This window comes from Lactuca sativa, chromosome 6 (genome assembly GCF_002870075.4).
Source record: "Lactuca sativa cultivar Salinas chromosome 6, Lsat_Salinas_v11, whole genome shotgun sequence".
Taxonomy (NCBI): Eukaryota; Viridiplantae; Streptophyta; class Magnoliopsida; order Asterales; family Asteraceae; genus Lactuca; species Lactuca sativa.
Genome location: NC_056628.2, coordinates 111,334,333 through 111,358,267, shown reverse-complemented (window position 1 = coordinate 111,358,267; position 23,935 = coordinate 111,334,333). Strand labels below are relative to the sequence as shown.

General features: G+C 33.7%; 2 protein-coding genes across 4 annotated transcripts; one reads left to right on the top strand and one right to left on the bottom strand.

Moving 5' to 3' along the window:
* The first annotated feature begins 379 nt into the window (after positions 1-379).
* On the top strand, positions 380-5,895 carry LOC111898311 (tobamovirus multiplication protein 2B). 3 transcript variants are annotated; one of them, XM_052764701.1, is made up of 7 exons: positions 380-732; positions 1,440-1,508; positions 1,594-1,658; positions 2,456-2,552; positions 2,874-4,228; positions 4,372-4,525; positions 5,737-5,895. In XM_052764701.1, the coding sequence occupies exons 1-5, from the start codon at positions 535-537 to the stop codon at positions 2,931-2,933; spliced, it is 489 nt and encodes a 162-aa protein (XP_052620661.1). In that variant the 5' UTR covers positions 380-534; the 3' UTR covers positions 2,934-4,228; positions 4,372-4,525; positions 5,737-5,895. The 3 variants fall into 3 exon arrangements, with proteins under 3 accessions (XP_052620661.1, XP_052620660.1, XP_052620662.1); XM_052764700.1 differs by having other exon boundaries at positions 5,697-5,895; XM_052764702.1 differs by having other exon boundaries at positions 386-732; positions 1,443-1,508; positions 5,697-5,895.
* A 798-nt stretch (positions 5,896-6,693) lies between these two features.
* LOC111898309 (vacuolar protein sorting-associated protein 55 homolog) lies at positions 6,694-9,050 on the bottom strand. Its single transcript, XM_023894224.2, has 5 exons — positions 8,893-9,050; positions 7,952-8,082; positions 7,825-7,864; positions 7,480-7,564; positions 6,694-7,180 (listed from the first exon to the last, which is right to left on the bottom strand). Exons 2-5 carry the CDS (start codon positions 8,048-8,050, stop codon positions 6,979-6,981), a joined length of 426 nt encoding a protein of 141 aa, XP_023749992.1. The 5' UTR covers positions 8,051-8,082; positions 8,893-9,050; the 3' UTR covers positions 6,694-6,978.
* Positions 9,051-23,935: the final 14,885 nt, after the last annotated feature.

Here is a 23,935-nt window from a genome sequence, read left to right as displayed (position 1 = left end):
AGAGAGAGAGAGAGAGAGAGAGAGAAGGCTTATTTATTTTTATTATTTATTAATTATTAAAATAATTAGAAAAATATCCTAGTCATTTCAATTTATTTTTCATTGGACCTGTTCGGCACGCAACGTTTGGAAGCTTCTGGCTTCTAACTTTTAAAAAAACGCTAACAAAAAAGAAAAAACATTGTTCAGCAACAAAGATCGTTTTTAGCTTTTAATCTAAATAAAACGCTCCAAAATCAAAAGCTATATAGAATGGCTTTCAACAAAACGCTCCAAAATCAAACGTGAACACTCTCTCAAAACTCTCAAAACTGATCAAAAGGTACGGATAAATTTTTTTTTGAGGCTTGGTTCAAATCCCTAAAAAAAAAAATTGCATATCACATTATCATTTTTGCAGTTTTTCCAATTTAAATTCCCATCCCGGAGTCAATTTAGAAATAACGACGGGACCATCGAAGGATCGGAGCCCGTAACACAAGCACCTCTTCTGCTTATTTACTCCTCCAGTCGCAGGGGCAAAAAGTAACACTCATGTCATCTTCGTTCCCTTCTCCAACTCCTCCGGCCACCGGAGGTGTACCTACCTCCGTAAGAGGAAAAACATCGCGTGGGTCGAGCAGTGTTTCACGAGACAGCTCAGCAAAAACGATGGTCACAGATCAAATCTCGCAAGCGGTTCTCTCTACCTCAAATCTCCTTCACATCATGCTTCAATCGTCTCCATCTCAGGCATTTCCATGTCTCTCTCGCTTTTTATATTTTGTTTGAAACGTCTCGCTCTTTATAATATGTAGATGTACACTTCCGTATCCAAATTCTAATTATCATATAATAAATATATCACGATTAGTTTGGGGAAAAAGTTAAGTGTGAGAATTCGCTATTCACACTAGCTAATAAAGCATTAATTGATTGTGAATTACATGTAACTTTAAAAGAGCTAGATTATCACCCTAATTACGGCGTTGTATGTCTATTTCAGATATTCATCCCATTTTTAATAGTCGATTATGTGGTCTAATTGGTATTGTAGTTCCTTTTCTGAGTCTTAAGTTATGCAATTATGATTAGCAGAACGTGTAATTGATTAAGCATTTTACGGAATTCCCATAAAAGAAAAACAACATAAAATGTTTTATAGTTTAATAAGATGAAATTTTAGTTCTCAATTAACATAATATTTGATAAGAGGAAAAATACTCATTCTTGTCCTAATTTATTCATTCATTTGTACCAAAACAATATCTATGATCTATGACAACACAACATATAGAATATAGATTTGCACCATAACATCCTGATTCCAAGAGAGAGCTCACGTATACATTCCTCTTCCAAATGTAATTCGAATAAGTTTTCATGGAAATTTGAAGTGATTTGTTAGAGATTGAGTTTGACCCTTTTAGTTTTGTTTAATGTTTTTATCTTCTTATTAGCAGGACAAACTTGTAAAGCTTCCTAAAAATCTTTTGGCTAAAGCGTCTACAATAAGGAACACTCAACAGGTTTTTCCAACAATGGTCAATTTGGATACAAATATGCTATTTGTAAAAGCTGGTTTTCTTATGTATTTTGGTTTTACATATAAAGGTGTTGGAGCAGATGCCTTTGGTGATTTCATCCTTAGATGCACACATGGATCATGGGTTACAGAGGTTCTTATATTATCTGTTTATACCATTCTAATATTCATATCCATAACATGCTAAGCTTGTTATATTATTTGATCTTTATCAAAATTGAAAGATGGAGGGAAATCAGACTTTTTTGATTAAATCCTATCTTTTTTACACATTCTCCCAAGTCCCAACTATGTCGTTATTTTCTCTAATATTTTTAATCACAATTTATTCTTACAAGATTTTATCTGGACACCACGTAATCCGGTAAGCTACACATGAGTAAACGTTTCTTAACTTAATGCAGAAATAACGACTTAATAAGAAAATCCAGGGAAAGTAGGCTTGATATGATTAATTCCTAACTTTTTACAAGTTTACCTATATTTATTTTTTATCCTTCCTTTTTCCCAAGTAAGTATGTCAACATTTTCTCAAATATTTATTAAACATCATTTATCCCTTCCAAACAATATAATTTATGTTTATGGGAAGAAGAAAAGAAACAGGGCCTCCTAAGACTGACTTGTTTATAATAGCATCCTACTATTATTTATCCAAATACAAAGCAATTTTCACTTCTAAATCGTGGTAGTTTTTTCAAATTATAATGTTTCTAATAAGAAAATAAAATTGAACATATTTTTTCAAAGTACAGTGCATTAATAAGATGCCATTTTTTTTTTCAATCTTCAATGTTGTAATAGAAAATAAGACGCTATAATACACAAATAAAAGAAATTATATTGCTATTTCTTGTTGCATTAAACCTACATAAAATGCTATTATTTAGTTTTGTTGTGGCTAACTTATTATTGTTTATTTTTTGACAGTGTCCCTCATCTTGAAACTGTAACACGGTTGCTAAGCAACATAGAGAACAGCCAGCTCAAGCCTTTGACTTTGACTGATGCTCCACTCTTGAGAGAGGTAAATGCTGCCGTTTACAGGGTTAAATGATTTATTTATTATAGCATCTTACTTCTATTTCTTTTTATCACAACATTATACTTTGAAAAATCAACCCAATTAATTATAGCAATGCCATTTGAATATAAAGCAATTTTCACTGCTATATTTGGTTAGGTTTTTCAAAGCATAATATCTTAATCTTATATATATATATATATATATATATATATATATATATATATATATATATATATATATATACACATAAAATTGGGTAGCTTTTTTAGACTACAATGCCTTACTAAGAAAAAAAACTAAAAGTACATTGTTATTGTCCAGGAACCTAGATCAGACACTGGCACAGCACCAGAGGCAACCCAAATCACATCACTTGACTAATACTTTTGTAGATAACATGGTTTTTGCAACAATATATATATATATATATATATATATATATATATATATATATATATATATATATATATATATATAAATGTCTGCTTAGTGTGTTCTTTGTGGTTGATCAATAAACTTTTGGTTAATTGGTTTCTAAGGCATTTAATTTTAATATTTAAGAAACATTATGCCTTCTCTTACTCTGGTCTGACAGACATATCCTAAGACATCTCACATGAATAATGTTTATGGTTGATTTCTTATAATAAACCACACCATTAATTAAACTCTAGGTAGGAGTTTTTTTGTTAAACTCTACTTGAAACAGTTTTAGGATTATTAGCTTTTTGTTTAAATTAAAAGTTAAAGCTCCTATTGCTGAATCATATTTTTTTTAATCTAAAAGCTTCAAAAGCATTGTCAACTCCTAAGAGAGTATAAAATTTCAAGTTAATCATATCATATCAGATTATATTATAAATGAAACATTTTTCCATTCATCAAATTCATTTGAAAATTCCATTACATTTTAAGTTATTTCTAGTAATATTAAAATTAGTTAAATAATATTAAGTATATGCAAAAAGAACATCAACCTAAACATAAAATTATAATTGTTTGGAAAATCTATTTGATTCATAAGCATAAAATGTATACTCTATTTATATTTTCTAAATGAATTCATTTTATAAAGAATTTTTGAATCGTGTGTGTCTATATATATATATATATATATATATATATATATATATATATATATATATATATATATATATATATATATATATATATACACACACACACACAAATGAGAACCCCTAAAGTTTAAGAACCCTAAGAACCTCTAAACTTAAACTACAAAATAAGATGTGGGTTATTTTTCTTGCATCCAAACACTCCCATTCACCTTCAAAATCTCAAACACAAATCCTCCATTTATCATCATCAACTACCACCATTGCCGCCACTTACCGGTGCCACCGCCGTTGACCGAAATTGGTTCCAGCCATCGTCACCACCATATTCCAACATCATCTTTTTCTCCTTATTTTTTTTGGTGAAACACCACCAGATCTACATCAGATCTGGTGTGTTTGATGCATTTGAAGTCTAGATTTACCCCACCACCACATCATATTTACTTTACCACTGATTTTCACTACCACTAATGTTTATATTTGTGAGCTCTGATGACACATCTTCATTTCGCCTCCATCTTTTTTTCTCTCGATCTCCATGAAAGACCACCAGATCTGTTCAGATCTGGTCCACCATCACCTCTACCAACAATAAAGGTATGTCTTCAACCTCCAAAATCCTTTGATTTCATCAGATCTGAAGCGGTTCAGTCTAGATCTATGATCTCTGACGTTAGATCTATGATTTCCAACAGCATATCTATGATTTTCGCTTATGAATCTATGATTTATGCCTTCAGATCTACGACTTTTGACGAGATTGACGGTCTAGATCTGAGATCGATGTCAACTGCCACCATAACTACTGCCTTGCCGCTCCGGTGTAGCACCGCCAACTCAACTCCATCTTTTTTTTCTCTGATCTTTAGTGAAACAACACCATATTTACATCAGGTATGTTGATATTTGTATACTTTTTTTTTCTATTAAGTTGTGAATTTAATGTTATAATCTCTCATTTGTTGTTTAATTTTGTTAAACATAGTTTTTTTTCTACTATTAAGTTGTTAATCCATGTTTACTATGTTTTTTTATAATGTTTGTATCAAGTTTTTATTCACTTTATGTTTTATTGTTGTTAAGCTGTGAATTGAATTTAAAATGTGTGTTATTATGTTAGTGTTTTCTCAAATAATATGAATTTTGATTTTTTTAAGCTTTGAACTATGATGTTTTAATTGTTTAGTTCTATTTAAGTTAGTTATTGTGAATGCATGAATTAATATGTTTTTATGTTATAAATACAATGAATGAGAGTCCTAAACTGATTATTAAACTGTGAATAAGAGTTCTGAAAAGCTCTATTAAACTGTGAATTTATATGGTGTACACAATGTATCTGATTAATTTTGTATACTAAATTGTGAATTATGTATTACTTTGTAATTTTTATTCACGACTTAATATATTAAATTCAATTTAATACATATAAATGTTTTCATATATTAACATCTAAATATAAGTTTTAATTTGAAAATATAACTATAAATATAAATTTTTTGTCGTAAATTGTGAATTTATTATATTAAGCTGTGAATTTTGTATATTAAACTGTGAATTGTCTGTATTAAGAGTTTTAAATTGATATTATTGTTGTGAATTTATGTTTTTTGTATTAAACTGTAAATTTATTGTAATAAACTGTGAATTTTATTTATTAAGCTGTGTTTTTTGTATTTTAAACTTTGAATTAACTGCATTAAGTTGTGAATATTTATTTGAATTGTGAAATTAACTATATTAAACTGTGAATTTTTTATATTAAATTGTGATTTTCGTATTTAAAAATGTGAATTGACTGCATTAAACTATGAATTTCTGTTTAAACTGTGAATTGACTGTATTTTGCTGTGAATTTTTTATTATTTGTGTTTAATATGAATGTTCTATGTATGAATTTTTTTGTTAATTTTCTTATGAATATATTTATTTTTTTGTTGTATAAATTTGTAAGAATCCATTAGTTTTTATAATTGTTTTGCATTAAATTCAAAACGAGTTATATAATAGGCTTTATTAGATTGTAAATATAGTATTAGTTGTTAATGCATGACTTTATTTACAGATCTGACTTGGAAGAAATAATGGCTACTATGTTGATACAGGTGGTTGGTGGCGGCATGTGGTGGTAGAGGTTGAGTTTTTCGACTTCTTTGAATTAGTGAATTATTGTAAAACAGTTTGTATTAAGTTGTGAATTTTTTACATTAAATTGTAAATTGACTGTGTAAATCTGTATTTTATATAAGTTTTGTGTTAAAATATGAGAGCATATATGGATGAAAATATTAGACTGCAAAAATTATAAATTTGCTATTTTCATACAAAAAACACAAAAAATTAAAATTTTAACATGTTTAATAAGAGTATCGTGTAAATATTTACTAATTACCTGAGGTTTTTAGGATTCTTAATCTTTTATGATTTTAATGGATTTATGATTTTGGAATTTCACCAAAAGTTATTCAATAAAAACTTACCTTTTTGGACAACAAGGTACAAGATTATTGGAAAATAAATATTTAAAGATAAACTTTTTAATTTAATATGAAATTATTATTTACTACTCCCTCCGTTCCAAAATTATAATCTATCTTTCCTTTTTTGTTTGTCCCAAAATAATAGTCCATTTAAAAAAAATATATATATATTTATACCAAAATACCCCATCATTTTCACTTAACCAACTAAGCATTTAATGGAACATTAAATGTAAAGTAAGGACAAAAACTATCATTTTATTATATAAAGTTAGTGGTAATTAATGTTTTCTTACTCTGTATGTTTTTTGTCTGTGCACAATAATATTGGGACGGAGGGAGTAAATAACAATAACGACTTAGTTATTTTTAACAATTTATATTTATTTCTATTTTAACTATATAACATTGTTAATACAAATCATATAATAAACATGTTTCAACCGGTTCAACATATAACAAACGTGTTCCATATTTCATTTAAAAAGCCATTTCATTGCCTAAATAAATAAATAAATAAAATATCTCCACATAATATATAGAACACAACCCCCAAAGCATCTGATCCCCCAAAAACACCTGTAGAAACCAACTTCCAAATTCCCAAATATGTAAAACCAATTACACAAACAAGAAGTTATAAGCGTAAGCTCTTTCTAAACAAACCCAAGTCACAGTGACTTGTAACCAATGCAACAAAACTTGCCACATTGTTAGTTCTCTAGAAAGAACACAATAGAATAGAATACATTTACACAAACAATAAGATGAGGTTCCAAACATATCAATCAAAACCCCATCGATTCTTTTTTTTTTTTTTTGAAACATCAAACACATACGATGATGATGATGGGGATGGGGGTCGGATCAAATGGAATGATACCCTCCTCCATCATCACTGTTATGGAGGCCAATGAAACAGAATATGGCAGTAACAAACACAAAAAGAGACGAAATCTCCATTGCAAAGGCCCCCCATGTAATCACATCTGCATGCTTCAAGATTATAGGAATCGCAATGCTTCCTACTGCTGAAGCTCCTGTCAAGAACTTGGTCGCATCCACCCAACTGTTATTTATTATAAAATCAATCAAACACACACACACACACAAATATATATATATATATATATATATATATATATATATATATATATATATATATATATATATATCATCTTAATGGCCCAACAAAGGTACAAGGTTCAGGATGAGGAGGGTATTTACGTCTTTTGAACAGAGTCCTTGTCCCATCTTTTTGTGTATGGGACAGAAAACTAACTTGTACATCAGTCTGAGACTTGGTTTACAAGGCCATCCTATATCAGTAACAAGTGGTGGGTTAAATTAAATTGGTATTATTCACACCTGTTTTCAGATTCGGCAAACAGAACAGAAGTATCTGCTCCAGCAAATAATATCAATGGCACAGGGAGAATCACATACATAATTGCTGCATTTAAGAAAAAAAAAAAACGTTCTGTTACGTTACTTTGGTATAATTATTATTTGGTAAATGTTTCTTTATAACTTCATAAATCCAAAATTATCTGTTTCCCATCAAGTTATTGTAATGATGCTAATGGAGGACAAAACAACAATTTCTAAGACTATGAAAATGTGGTGTTAGCTGATGGCTGGCACCCATATCAAAATTTTATTTATAAATATTATAATTAGTGTAGGAAGCGGGGAAGGGAGGAGTAAAGGTACCTGTTAGCATTGGCCACCAATTATTGTACAAAACACATGCCTGTGAGTGTCATCATGATTCATGAAAGATAATGATTAAACAATAACAATTTCTTCAATTAATAAATTTTCAACGTTTGAAGCTTACAAGTATTTGCAATACGATCCCTCCAGATACCAAAATTGCCAAAAGTGCAAGTTTTCCAGAGTACAGACAGGTTAACAGATAACCTGGTAAGTCTGCCATTCTTTATTTGTCTCAACTCATGAGGGTTTTCACTGAAAATGACCAAAAATAATCATTGGAATTCAAACATATTCACTAATAGTAATAAGAGCTGCATGGTAACAATAGTCATATACTTTGTGTAATCAACATGTATGGAACAAACTTACTTGCATTGATTTGTTAATAATAGCATATTACAGCATATGGTACTTTGAAAAATCTACCCAATTACAATAATGTCATCCATATACAAAGCAACTTTCACTGCAATAATTGGGTAGATTTTCTAAGTACAATCCTGTAATAAAAACTTAAAAAGAGACCAACGCGTGATGATATATAATGCACATATAAATGAGAGTCCATTGCTCTTTCCTAATAAATTACAATGGACTTTGAAGGAAAGCTCATCTATGTACAACTTATATCTCGAATCTTATATGTTGTACTTTAAATGATCACAAACATGATTCATTGCTCTCTGCAGGTACAATTTCAAGAATATGTTACGGTTAGATAATCTGCTATTAATCTACTTTTGTAATCAGTTCCTGGTTCTTTCATCTTCATCTAAACTAATAATCGAAATATTGTGTAGATATGATATGAGGTTTAAATCCAATCTGTTCGTAATAAGCCTCCACCCCCTCTTTCTCTCCCACTCTTGACAATCCAACACAATTATATCGCTGCTTTGCAACATAATCGCAAAATTAAATAAAAAAGGAATCAAACTAATTCATCAATTAAATTCTTCTCTGGAGAGACAAAATTCCAAGAAACTGTACATATATCAACTGATTAAAAAACACACGCTATTGAATTGAAGGTAGAAATTCTCGAAAGAGATAAATTCGTACCAGACGATGATGAATCGATGATAACTTGCTTTGGAATAGATGAAGTTAGGTTCCCAATTCGGAGATTTTCCGTAAAGATTTATCGATAAAAAGGTATGTAGGCGATTATTTCTTTTTCGTTTATTTCAAATAATTGGTACTAGTACTAGTACTCCCAACTGATCTGTCTCAAGCGACCCATGACACTTCAGTTTAGTTTCTTCTACAAAACAAGTCCTCTGTCTATTGCCGCGAACAAATAGACCCTCATTTCTTTAAACTATTAACAACAACCCTACATTAAACTTTTAATAACAACCCTATATTTTCTTTAAGGGCGGACTGTCATGGACCAAGCTTTTGGAAAATTCCACGATCGTCTAAAGAACTTCGGAACGATCAAGTATATTCAAGAAGTCTCCAGAGAGATCATGAATGCTCTACGAGACCCTGGAAGATGCTAAAATATTGTAGATGTCCGTGGAACAAAGGAGAACGATCCGGAATAATCAAGAGGATGCTAGACGAAGCTAGAACGACCTGGAAGACTTTGGAATGATTTAGAATACGCTAGATCATACAAGAGCAATCTGGATAATGTTGGAACAACCTAGTTTTGTGAATTCTATAGGTTTTGACACATTGTACGTTTTAAAACCAAAAATGTTTTTATAAAATTTTGACTTGTCGACCAACTTTTATAAAAAGTTTACTTTTTCTAACCAAAAAGTATAAAAATAGACTTATGTGTATACATACTTGTAACCCCATACAAGCGTGTGTGTAGTGTGTAAGTCTATCTGAATTAAGTGTTTTAATGCTTGTAAGGTCGTACAAGTGAGTGTATTGTTTATATCAATTAACTTATGAAATGTAAGTTTGTAAAAAATAAAAGTTTTTGTCGTATATTATTAAGAATTTATTTTACTTAAATAATATACCGACGCTAACTTATCGTTCTACGTGTGTGTGTGTGCGTGCTACATATAGTCTTATTTCAACTCATATGAGTGTTTCGTGCTTTGTATAAATCTTCTTTCAATTATATACAAGTGCTTTTAGCTACTTATAAATCATATTTCAATTCTATATGAGTGCTTTTAGCTACATATAAATCCTATCTCAATTCTATACGAGTTCTTTTAGAGTATACTTTGGGGCTATAATGAGCCTATAATCGAGCTAAATGGCGAATAAGCCTCTGTATCCTACAGCAAGTGGCGTGCCTAGAATATCATCAATGCTTCATCAATGTCGTGAAAGAGAGTTAGAGAATGAACATTTTGGCCCAGTTTGATTTGTCAAACGTGGGTTGTAGCTAACAACCACAGGCGGGGAGGTCACCCCATATAGATCTATACAAAATGTTACCCGGTCCTTATAGATTAACAGTTATAGCATATATGGCTTTACCAAGTTTTTGTTCTTGGTTGATGAACAATACAAACTTATATAGAAATCTCGAGTTCAATAGATCTAAAAGTGTATGCATTTGTGTCCTAAGCTTTAGTTAAAAAGTTTATTAGACTATTATTCGTCCGTTAAGTTCAAGTCTTCAAAATGTGATTTTCGTGTTTTAAACCTTAGGTCATAAAGTTTATTAGACTTAATGTTCTTTGTTGTTTAAACATTATATTAAAGTTTTCTAACAAAAATCGGGGAGCATAACGGCTACATTTTGACCAAAACCAAGTTTTACCAGATGTAAAATCAACAATGTCAAATAATATACAAGTTCATAAAGCAGTAGAGCTATCATTTACAAGTGAAAGGAAATGACACTTTAACGTCTATTTTGACGGTTATGTCTACAACGGTAAAACAACTATTATAGTTTATACAAACATTCCACGCTTTTTACGGATTAACGGTTATAGCAAGGGTTGTACTAAGTTTTTGTTCTTAGTTGATGAATAATACAAACTCATATAGAAATCTCGAGTTCAACAGATCTATAAAATCGTGTACATTTGTATCCTAAACTTTAGTTAAAATTAACACTAAACTATTGTTCATTTGTTAAGTTCAAGTCGTCAGAATGTCGTGTTTTAAATGATGTAATGTTCACTTGTTGTTTAAAAATTATATTAAAGTTTTCTAACAAAAATCGGTCAGCATAACAACTGAATTTTGACCAAAACCAGGTTTTACCAAATAATGCACAAGTTCATAAAGAGTAGAGTTATCATTTACAAGTGATAGAAAATGATACATAATGTATATTTTGACGATTATGTCTACAACGGTAAAAATAAGTGTTATAGTTTATAGAAACTATATTTCTTGTTATTTGAACTTTAAACATTTAGATCTATTTTTTACTTAAATCATTGAATATATAACATATCATATTTTGTTCAACAAATATATATGTATGGTTAAATATTGTTCGTTTTTAACATCTGTTCACGTATATATAACAAAAACATTTCATTATATAATCTTTTAACTAACTTTTTAGAGTTTATATAAACGTAAAGACAAGTTGTGCATATATTATCCCTCAAAAATATTAAAAACTTAAAAGGGGTCGTAGAACTCACTTTTGTTGCATGTTTTATCGTTGTTTTGTTCAGATCGAAAACCAGGATCTGAATCGCGACTCGAGATTTCACTAACGACATCTCATTTCTATAAAAACAACATTTGAAGGTCGTAGATCTAGAAAAAATGAGTAGGAAAAACTATTCTGATTCACCAGAAAATTGTTCGGATCGGGAATCAGGATTCGTCTTATGATTTCTAACTTTTAACTCGGCACACTTTTGGAGAAAAATGACTTTACAGGATCATAGATCAGGTCAAGACGTGTCGGAAAAAGTATTTTTGGTCGTCGGAAAACTGTCTGGAGGCTTCCCATAAAACTCACAAAAATTTTACTACTGAATAAAAGATGGTCGGCAAAGTGGTTTTCCCACGGGGGATGGAGGTGTGAGTTGAGATCATTGGTTAAGGGTGATGAGGGGGTTCTTCGGTTAAGTTTCGTAACTTTTAGAGGTGGGTGACGATGACAACTAGCGGCCGGGGGCAACTGTCATTTCTTTTTGGCGGTTTTGGGCCCGCTGGAGATCTTTTCTGTCTTGCCGAAGTTGTTGAAACAGAGGGGTGTTGTTGGAGGTTAGGTGGTGGTAGAAGGTGGCATCTAGTGGTGGTCGGTGGCCTTTGGTCGGATTTTTAGAGAGAAAAAGGGGTGATGTACAAGAAAGTGATGTGTTTTACATGTAATAATGCAGAAAATACCTTAAACTCTTAAGGGTACATGCAACCTAATTGGATCTAGGTCACAACTCTATTGAAGAAACATACTACGGAACAATAAAACTTTTAACACTAATAGAAATCGAATTTCACAGGGTTAATAGCATACCTCTGATTTTGTTGTTGTAAACAAGCCCTTTGATAAATCCAATAGTCTTTTGAAAACTAGCTTCAATTGTGTGCAAGCCTCTAACTGTTCACACCCACAACACAAGAACCATAGAATATTTAGGAGAGAGGGGAGAGAGAGGCAAATTTTCAGATTTTGATTCTAAGATAGCTTAGCCAGAAATCCTTAACTATTAGGTCCTATTTATACCTGATTAGGAAACGCCTAGAAACCCTAATTTGAACAAAAATAATATTATTTCATATAAGGTAATTATCTAGTTCCTTAATTATCTTCATGAAGGCTTCCAGAAGTCTCTAAGAGGAGCCTCAAAACCGCCAATCATAGGAGGGTTCTAGAACTTGTCCTCTTGTAACATCCCAAAAATCAAGATAAAAATTTTCATTTTTCAATTAAGGTAAAATCATTGTTTCCAATCAAAACCCAAGTCAAAAACCAAATTTCATTAAAAATATCCCAAAATTAGAGTATCATAAAACCTCCAAAACATGTCACTGAAGAATATGTTTGATAACGCCTTTGCTTTCCCCCGATTATCAGAAGTACATGAAACATAACACATAAACCGTTAGCCAAAGCTTAATGAGTTTCCCCCAAAGTATCACCACACAAATATATAACATATATAATCATGCATGATGGGTTCAATCAGTCATCAGACTGGAATACCCACTGGTCCACAACCATCAGGCTAGATTACGCCCGACCCAATCAGTCATCGGACTAGAATGCCAATATACAACGGGTCCAATCAGTCATCGGACTGGAATACCCTTGAGTCCACAGCCATTGGGTTGGATTACCCTTAAGCCCACAACATGGGTTTGGCTTGCTTTTCTGGCCCACAGCTAATGCCTAGATTGCTCCCAGGTTTGTTGGCCTCCGCACAGAGCAATATTGCCTCAACCCAACCGCACCGTGTCAACAAGAATCTTGTTGGTGGTAGTTGTTTGAATTATGATGGTTATAAACAAGTTTATGAATCGGATAGGCATACCCTATCTCGATTTGAAAAGTTTTATAGTTTTGGATATTTGAATAATAGAATGTTTCGTTTAAATGTTATTGATAAATTGTCACCTATTAAAAAAATTTCATTTGAGTCATCTTCTTCTTCTAAAATTGATGAATCGATGCTTTGGCATGCTAGATTGGGTCATGTGAACTTTAGAAGGATGCATGAAATGTCAAAAGATGGTCTAATTCCACCCTTTGACATGAATCTATAAAAATGTAAAACATACATGCATACAAAAGTTACAAGTAAACCATTTTCAAATGTTAATAGAAAATTGGCTATTTTGGAACATGTACACAGTGATTTGTGTGATTTCCACTCTACTCCATCCTTGGAAAATAAAAAGTATATGGTGACATTCATTGATGATTGTACTTGGTTTTGCTATGTGTATTTGCTTAATGCTAAAAAGGAAGCATTGGTAAAGTTCAAATTATACAAAATCGAGGTGGAATTGCAATTGGGCAATCCAACTAAATGGCTTAGAATTGATCAGGGATGTGAATATATGGATACCATATACTTCCATTCAGTAGGTATCATTCATGAAACCACAACACCATACTCGCCCAAACAAAATGGAACCGCCAGACATAAAAACCGAGTGTTCAAAGAAATGGTAAGTTCGGTGCTTTCTTACTCGAGATTGAGTGAGGGATTCTACGGAGAGGCTATGTTAACAACCTACTATTTTTTGAACAGGGTTCCAAATAAAAAGATCAAAACAATCCTGTATGAACTTTGGTTCAAGAAATAGCCAAATTTGAGCTATTTTCTGGTTTGGGGATGTCAGACAGTTGTAAAACTCACCGAACCCAAAAGAAAAACTCTGGGAGAATGTAGAATAGATTGCATATTACTTGGATATGCTAAACATTTCAAGGCATATAGGTTTTGTTTTATTAGCATAACATCATCTATATGGTGTACATGCAACCCTAATTTCTTGGGATCTAGGTTTTTCTAATTTGAACATACAACATTGAATACCAAAGTAATAACCCTATAACTAGCATACATATTTCGAAATTGACATATGTTTAGGGCTAGAAACTTTACCTCTCTTATTATGTAGCAATAAAAAGTTTAATCCTTCTTGATCTTGACTTCTGAAAGCCTAGTGCCCCAAGTGTTGCACCTCTAATGGAGTCACAAACACTCTATGCAAAGGATGAAATAGGGAAGAAGGATTTTCGCCACTCTTAGGGTTTCATAAAGCCCTTCTACGAAAATCCCTTGTAATGGGGTCTATTTATACTTATGGTTGCTAGGGTTTTAGGTGGAAACTGTAACATCCGGAATTTCAGGTATGTTATTGTACAGTTGAATTTTGAAGTTTATGGAGTGACTCAATGAGTTGGGAGTCCAACTCGCCGAGTAGGGTCGGGTGCCATGTGGAATTTAATGATTGGACTCGACGAGTCAGAGAGCTGACTCACCGAGTAGGTGCTAGGTAGAGAAACCCTAATTTACCGAGGTTGGGGCCTATATAAAGGAGCTATTAGCCTCATTTGCGGCTTGCCTTCATTGAGAGAAACCCTAGGTCGCATCTTGAGCTAAAAGGGAGAGATGAGACATAATTTTGGGCATGTTGTGACCTTGTGGAGGAAGAAGTGGAGATCATCATAGCTTGGATCAAGAGGAGGCTTGTGGATCTAGAGATTCTTCAGAGTTTTGCTCCAATTGAAGGTAAAAAAAATGCTTGCTTGATAATTTTCCTTATGAGATCTTGTTTAGGGAAAATTGTTAGGGTTTTCCTCCATCTATCTTGTGCCATGGAGAGATGTGTGCATGGCTTGAGGTGGGAACCTCATATCTGGACTTTGTGAGGTCCATAGAGTCCAAAGATTATAACTTTATTTGGCCATATAAGAGTTATTGTGGTTAATCATCCTTGTTAGAGCAATTTGGACATTATGAACCTTTCATGCCATGTTTAAACGTAAAGCTTGCATTTTTACGTCACAATCTACCCTTAGGATGGTAGATCTAGTGTTTTAAGTGATGGATCTACCTTAAATCGTCTGAATGAGGAAACTGATCAAAGGGACTTGCCGAGTCCTTGGCCTTACTCGACGAGTCGGTGAGGGTTTGTCCCGATGAGTTGTTTGCGCGATAACTTGACAAGTTGGGGGTCAACTCGACGAGTTGAGCTAGACTTTTTGAGACTTCTGAGAATACGAGGGGACTCGACGAGTCGAAATAGTGCACTCGACGAGTCGGGTCAAACATGGACTGTTGACTCAAGTTTGACTTCTATTGACTTTGGGGTTTGGTCAACATGAGTAATGGAGACCATGGAGGGGTAAAATGGTCTTTTACCCAATTCTAGAGTTAGAGAGAGATTGAATAATCTTCAATTATCAGGGTCATGTTAAAGAGCATTAATTAGATATATTCATCCCTTGTGATAGGCGGAGGCTAGTTCGAGATTCGGGTGCGAGGTTATTTATTTACTGCTTTCCAGGTGAGTCTTCTCACTATACCTTACCTAGAGTAGTATATATGTGTGACCAGAGGGTCTTATGTGTTTATTTGAGTACTATGATATTACTGCATGTTGTTTGTGTGATTTATGCTATGTGTTATTTAGAGTTACAGAGTTAGGACCAGAGGGTCCATAGAGTTAGGATCGAAGGGTCCATTAGAGTTGTGGGACTGGAGGGTCCCACTAAGACACATTAACTGGAGGGTCTTTTAGAGCTATAGCCTCGAATGGCTAATATGTTGTATGTGGTGTTTTGGGAAACTCACTAAGCTTCGTGCTTACCGTGTTATGTGTTATGTGTTATGTGTTTCAGGTTGTTCTCAGGATCGCGGGAAGGCACCGGCTTGATTGTACACACCAGTGAAGAGTTATATTTTTGAAGATCCTGGATTTTAACCAAACAATTATGGAATTTTGAATTGTAAACTTAATAAATGAGATTCTTGTGAAACGCAATATGAGAATTATGTGATTTTAAATGAAAATTTTGTTTTGAAAATTTTCGGTGTTACAAGTTGGTATCAGAGCCTTGGTTTGAGAGATTCGGATGCACCACCGGGTGTGTTTGAAATCAAATTGGGGATTTGAGAAAGATTTTCAAAAGAGGTGAATTTTTCAGAAAATGAGGAAGAGTATAAGAGAAAACGAGTTGGAGTAGTGTGTACAATCAGTCGGAGCCCGAACGATGATTTCCCAAAATACCCTTACTTTTGTGTTATGAGATATTCTGCATGCTAGAGGATAGGCTAGGTATTTCATATTTTAGGACTAGAGTGGCCTGATTTGTGATGCCTTAGCGTAGGAATTACTGCTATTTGTGATTTACCTTTGAGTATGTGCGGAATAAGAGTATCTAGCAGGAATCCTTTAGAGAGAGAGCTTTGAGTATAGGAGTAATCTAGGAAGAGATACCTAGATGAGCGCTGGAGGAACTACGGAGAGAGTAGTTAGATACCCGTGTGGGGCAGAGTTGCTTAAGTTCAGTGATACCTTTTGAGTGTGAGTAGTGCAAGTGGGGTAATAACCTAAGAGTGGTTTTACATGTTGGTAGAAATTATTCGATGCCCGAATGCTTCTTGCTTCGTGCTTTGTGGAACTCTTGATGATGAGAGTCAGCTTCTAAGTGAATATGACGATATTCAGGAGGTAGATGGTTGGCATTATAAGGAGTTCTTCAGCAGCTGATGGTGGAGAAGTGTGATAACCTAGGAAGAGCCTAGGGGAGGGTGACCCTAGTCATATGAGTACGTTGACAGAGTAGAGCATCTCGCAAAGGAGCGAACACGTGTGATGGGTTTGGTGATCGAGAAGGTTGAGCAGCTACTTAGGAACTCTGGGAAGGTTCATGTAGAAAGTATGGGTAAATGTGGCAGGTAGTATGGGCCCGTACTAATGAAAGCAGAGGACCCATACTCGATACCGGGAGCGTTCCAGAGGTTTTAAGTAGCAGATCGAGAGGTGATGTCATGGTTTGAGTACCATGATTTGTAGCAGATCGGGAGGTGATGTCATGGTTCGAGTACCATGATTTGTAGCAAATCGAGAGGTGATGTCATGGTTCGAGTACCATGATTTGTAGCAAATCGAGAGGTGATGTCATGGTTCGAGTACCATGATTTGAGGCAGATTGAGAAGAGATAACATGGGTTGGGTACAATGATTTGTAGTGGATAGTGCTTGTGCTTTTTACAGTTATCTCGTCGTGATTGATTAGACTGAGATCGGATGCGATAGAGTATGAGGCCAGAGGGCCCCATCGAACGAGTTTCAATGGAGCATACCTTGAGAGGGAAATAGAGTTAGTTCCAAGGGATTTTTGGTGAGATGCCAGTTGGAGTCGCAAGACTCAGGGATGAGTAGGGATGGCGCTTTATGGGAGAATACAATCTGAGATGAGCAATCGACCGATAGTAGAGGTGTCACTTTCTGTGACCTAAGTGGTGCTATTTTCGTTTCTTGTGGGAAATAGGAAAGATATTGAGACTTTCGGTTTCTGAGCTTGGGGGTAAAACCCTGTGGGATAGCATTGGCTGTAATCTTTCACCGGAGTATCTGGGCAATATGTCCACCATAAGGTCGTATTATGGGATGCGAGGGTCATCAGTGATGACTGAGGTGGTCAAGGACAAGGATATACCCTATTTAAGTATAGTAGGGCAGGTGTTAGCAGTAGTGTTCAGTGGTCAAGAGGAATATATTGGGGAAGGTGCCTCTCGTTGGCTATGATGTATATCGAGTGTAGGAGTGAGGCTTCTGCTCTCATGATAATTATCCTAATGGGATGTTGGTTGGGGAGTCAAAGAGGAAGAGTGTGAGAATTCATTATTCTCAGATTGAGAGTCATGACTACTACTGGACAGTTAAGTTGTCCGGTAGTGTGTTAATATGAGATTTTGGATAACACAATGGGAGGTTTTCGAGGATTTTATCTGAGGTTCGGGATGTTTGGAGTTGCTTGGTCTCTTCTGGAAGGATCAATCGAGTGTATGTGGTACTATTAAAGAGTAAGTGTGATGTACCTAGTGGAGACAGTCTGTGGAATAGATTGTTGGTGTGCCAAATGGTGATGATTTGAACCCTAAGTGGGGGAGAACTGGGTATCTTATTGAGAGGATCAAAGATTTGTTCAAGAGCGGTTGGAGAACTGGATATAGAGATCTGCGGTACGGATTCATGAGACCAGGGATATTGGTGGTCGAGGCAAGGTGCAGAGCAAGATGATGCATGTTGTACGTGTTCAGGAAGGGATGAGTGTCTCCACGGCTGGTGGCTGTTGGTCAGAGACCCTGTGACGACTAGAAATTCTTCGAGGTTGTGATGGTAAATTTGAGGTGGTTGGCTTGTAAGATAACTTCAGTAGTTGAGGATTTTTGGTTCAATGAATGGGTTGTTATATGAGGATAGGAGATGATCGGGCAGCCAACGTTCGGGTCGATATGAGTGTTCTTGTATGGGTTTTGAGCAATAGAGGAGAGAATTTCGGATGGTCGTCAACGTGCTCCGAGTCATTGATGATTCCTCCGTGTTCCAATTGAGAGTTGGGGTACTCTGAAGTTGCGAGTTGTGTGAGAGGAGGATTGTCACACCCCCAAACCGGGATGGCGGAAACGTCTAGGGGCGGGTGACTATCATGTAGTGTATCATAACAGTTGAGTATAAATGTTCAAAGCAAACACAACAAACATATATATAATTGAAAAAGTTACATCATTTGTACGTATTACATGTTTCAGAATATCAATTACAATATGTTGTCAAAAGATTTGTTTAGACGCCTAAGCGTCCCATCCTCAAAGCCAGTTGTTACCTGATTTAGTATCAACATTTACGTTGGTGAGTTCATAAGCATTTTTATGTATATTTGTAAACCTTTTCTATGAAATGTAGTAATGTTTGTTTTCCGAAAAATCCTATATTTTCCCTAAAATGAGATGTGGCCTTAAATGAACCAAGACCGAAGCGTATAAGTAATTTTCCTACTTAAAATGATGTTATGCAGTTTTGTTTGTATATAAAACTGATTGAAGGCTGTCTTTGCGTAAACTAAAAGTGTCATTGTTGTTTTACGTGAGTTTTAATTTTTATCTTATAACCATGCTTGATTGACCCAGACTGCCTTGTTCGCAACGTTCTTCAGGTGTCGATTTCGTTATGACATTTGTCACCCTTAGACCTGCCGGTCTAGCTGTTGCAAGCAGCTAAGGTGCGGGATTGTCGGTCCCAATATAGATCTATACACAACTATCACGCTCTCCCTACAGGAGACTCTGATTATATTTAACAGGACTTTCGTGTGTACTTTATAAGGTACCGTGAAGACAAAACTCACTAAATTTGTTCAACGAGTTTATGTGTTTTTGTGTTGAAAATGTTTGTATAAATGATCATCCCCTAAGACTGGGATAGCTATGAGAAACGACGTGAAATCTTTAGATATGCATTTGACAATATTTTACCATTTGCTCATCAGGATACAAATGGAGTAGAGTTTCGTAAACTATATATGTATATTTTTGATGTAGAATACAAGTTTGTAAACAAAACATATATATGCAAATGGTTATATATATATATATATATATATATATATATATATATATGTATAAATTTTAAAAGATGATTTGGTATGTTTCGTAATTGTTGTTCATATTCTTACGTTTTTATTTGAAACTTTGCATGAAATAATCCTTAAGTTTGATACTAAGACCTTTTTGTACTTATCACTTTTGTAAAAATTGTAATTAAACATATTTAAATGATTGTGTTTTAACTTCCTTAATGTATAAACATTTCTCAAAAATGTTAGAAGATGTTAATAAATCTATAAACCACTTTTGACAGTTTTACCCTTTATTGTCCCTGTTTTTAGAAAACTCATAGAAAAAACATCGTAAGTCAAGAACTGAATCTGTCACCTCTGAGAGTTTATAAAATGAGTCTACTTTGTTCCTAATTTTTATTATGATTTTTAGTGGTCTCAAACTAGTGTGAAAATGAACATCTTCACAGATTGGTCCGAAATCACTTCTGAAATGATAGACAGTTTTATAAAAATCGCCATAAATTGTAGAAAAATCGTATGAACGCGTGCGAGTAGTCCTTAGAAAGGTATAATCTTGAACTATTTTCATATTGTACAGTTTTGAAAGATATTAAGTTTAAGATAGTCAAAACAGTCCGTGAACAAGACTTAACTTTTATGTAGAAAGCTATCATTTAAATTTAAGTTATGTTTAGTATTCTAACTTGTATCCCCCCCCCCCTTAAAACTTGAAGAAAACATGAAAATGTAGGGGTATGAACTCACCTTATGTGAATACTTGAAGAATGGAAGGTTGAAGATGAAGAACTTTTGGGTGTTGGTTTGATGCTCTAAAACAGCCACTGTTTTGGCTATGTTGCTGTCACGAAAACTTCACAGCAAAAAAGTAAGAAAAAGGGTAGTTTACTCACTGTTTTGAATCTATAATTTTGAGTAGCATATCAACTAACTTCTAGGGGTATTTGGTGGTAAAAATATCAAGCAAAAGGATGGTGTAGACGGGTGAAATGGTGGCTGAAACACAAAAGGGACAACAGTCCTTTAGTTCATGGTTTTAATGGGTTTGGAAGGAAGTTCTTGTGGCTGAAAATGAGATGAAGGTTGAGAGTAATTCCCTGGAGTATTGGCTGGTGAATTGAGGGTAAAATGAAGAGGAAATTTTGTGATTATGAAGGAGGAAAGGGTGGAAGAGGATAAGGGGACAAAACCTAGACTAGCTTGTGATGGGATGTGAGTTTAAGTGATGTGATCTTGTCTAGCCACTTGCTTGGGTGGTTGCTTAGAGATAGAGTTAGTTAACTAACTAACTACTAGCTATTTAGTTAGTTAGGAGTTCTAGTTAAGGAGAGGGAAGGTCTTAATCTCGAAAATAAGAAGAGACATTAATAAGCATTCTTAGTAAAATGTCTTTAGTGATTAAGCACTTATTAGTTAAGTTGGCACATATCTCCACCAATTCTCTTATCTTAATTGATTTAGACATCGTATTCCTTACATGAAATCACTGAAATCATGACCCATAACTAGTCATTCACTAGATAATAATACATATGTACAAATACATACATGTATACTTACTATAAAATAACAATGTCGTTTTTGTGTATTTTAACTTTAATGTTTATGTTTTATTCTTTTTATTCAAAAACACTTAAATACATTCTAATTATACCTTATAATAATTCATTTTATATTTTTATTTATTTAAATATAAAATTTATTGACCAATGTATAATTTCGTGGCATTTAACCGGTTAACCATATCGTTAAACACGTTTTGTCACTTTCGTTCGTATATTTGTCAAATTTAGATCCTCCACATCTATTAAGCACATGTTTTACATAGAACCTAACTTAATTATCAACTAGATACATGTTGATACGAAAATTAAGTTTGTTGCGTTCAAATGATGTTATATGCTAATTTTCACAAACCGGTGATGGTTCGTAGTCATACATCATAACGAAATTTATCAATAGTTACTTGTTTTATATTTCAAAAGAACTTATTTAAATAAAAGAGGTTAAATTCCTTCAACCATTCTTGATAAAATACTCATATTGCTTAATAACCAAAACATAGCATTATACGATCGTTCCTATTTTTACCAATTGTTACAAGGATCAGTTGTGAGATTCTGAAAGGATGTGTGTCTATATTTAAGCATGCCGCTGTAAGTAGGAGATTAGTGGCTGAGGCAAAACAGCGTGAGGTTCTGTGATGGTGTACCTGTTGGATTAGGTGTCTAATTTCATAACTATTTTTGGAATGTACTTGACCCGATTAGCATGGTCCATTTGGGTTGCATGGCATCATGCATTTGGATAGACCAAAATAAGAGAAATAACACTTAAGGTTTATTAATATATTATAAGTTCTAATATATTAACAATATTATTTAATTAGTATTGATCAAGAATTAATTTGGAATTAATTAAGTGATCAAAAGAAGACTAATTAAATATATGGGTTGATTGTGTGAATCACCCATTCTTGTATAGTGAGCTAATGCTCCATGGATTATCAAGTTGGGCTAAAACCCATAGGATGCTCCATGGTGTCTTTGAACCCATGGATCATGGAAATGAAGAGCCATGTCAAGTTAGGGTTTACATGGTGTAACCCTACTTATCACACACTATAAAAGGAATATGTGAGCAACCAAAATCGACACTAGTGTGAACAAGAGGTCATAGCCGTTTTTAGAAGTGTTGTATTTCTCTCAAGGTTATTGCAAGTGTATCTGGTGTTGTGTGAGACATTTGAGGCATCACACTTGAGGTGCTAGGCTCACAAGGTTTTTCAAGGAAGACAAGCATCTAAAAGGTATGTCTTTCTTACTAACTTTTATGTTTGAAAGTTCCCCATGTATGCTAGATAGGTTATGAACCTTGGAAAATCAATTTTGCGTGTATCATAGATAAAAAAATAGATCCAAGGTTTCTAGGGTTGCATGTATACCATAGGAGTGTTAGAATGCTCAAAACCCAACAGTGGTATCAAAGCCAGCTTGTTTACTTGATACTTGATGCAAACTTGTTTTTCAAAAGCCAAAAACTACCCAGACAAGAAAACTCGAGGAGTTCTGGCCAAAAACTCGCTGATTTTATGTGTTTTTGCCTGAACTCGACGAGTTTCTTGATGAACTCAACGAGTTTGTCATCCAGTGAGCAGTTTTTGGAGCTTTGCTGCTGGAAATGGACTAGAAACATTATCCTAAACTGTTTTGGTGTTATAAAACTTGTTTGAGATGGTGTAATGGTTATGCTAATCCATTTTCAATAGCAATTATCAAAATTTCAAGTTTTATATGGTTAATTTTATGATTCTTGAAATTGTTGATATGCATGTTCATGAACTTATGAGTTTAGAAGATCATAGGAATTATTTGTAACTTTCTTGTTAGTTTAATTCATGATCATTATGTGTTTTAATGGAATCCATAATTTGTCCTCAAGTTATGGATTACCAAAAGTCATTCTTTTAAAGTCCATTATTAAACACATAGGTTACATAAAATGAAAAGTCTCTCATTTTAATAAACCATTTAACTCATAAGTTATGAAAGATGAAAATTTTTGAAAGCTACAAAACTTTCCCTCAAGTTTTGGAACATGTAAAGTCACTTTAAAAACTTTAGTTCCAACCCCTAGAATTTTAAAAGTTAAAATTCAACCCTTATACGTTATAATATTATAAGTTTAATAATAATTATATATATATATATATATATATATATATATATATATATATATATATATATATATATATATATGTATGTATGTATAAGAAAAAGTCGTTTTACCGTTAGTAGGCCTCATTCACGAAGCCGGTCTATAAGGGGGTATAAGGTTGCTGCCTATAAAATGGAAGCTTAATGGGTGTCCACTCTCACCCACCGCTTCCTTGATCGGTGGAGGGTGGCTAGCCAAACGGGTAAGACAAGGACTTTAAATCTTCATTAAAAGTATTAATGATGAATATAAAGTAACTAAATGTTTTTTTTATAAATTCTCAATCTTAGTTACTTTAGGAAAAAGTGAATAAGGTGCTAACCCATGAAATTACACTTTACACTTTGCTTAAGTCGGTTAGTGGAGCGCGTATGGTTAACCGGCACACTAGCT

Excerpts from the sequence above, each read along its gene's own strand:
- LOC111898311 (XM_052764701.1), top strand. The coding sequence starts at position 535 with ATGTCATCTTCGTTCCCTTCTCCAACTCCTCCGGCCACCGGAGGTGTA. Across the intron at positions 733-1,439 it reads TTCAATCGTCTCCATCTCAG|CAGGACAAACTTGTAAAGCT; the intron begins GCATTTCCATGT and ends TCTTCTTATTAG. Across the intron at positions 2,553-2,873 it reads ATGCTCCACTCTTGAGAGAG|GAACCTAGATCAGACACTGG; the intron begins GTAAATGCTGCC and ends GTTATTGTCCAG.
- LOC111898309 (XM_023894224.2), bottom strand. The coding sequence starts at position 8,050 with ATGGCAGACTTACCAGGTTATCTGTTAACCTGTCTGTACTCTGGAAAA. Across the intron at positions 7,865-7,951 it reads GGATCGTATTGCAAATACTT|GCATGTGTTTTGTACAATAA; the intron begins GTAAGCTTCAAA and ends TGACACTCACAG. Across the intron at positions 7,565-7,824 it reads TTGGTGGCCAATGCTAACAG|CAATTATGTATGTGATTCTC; the intron begins GTACCTTTACTC and ends TCTTAAATGCAG.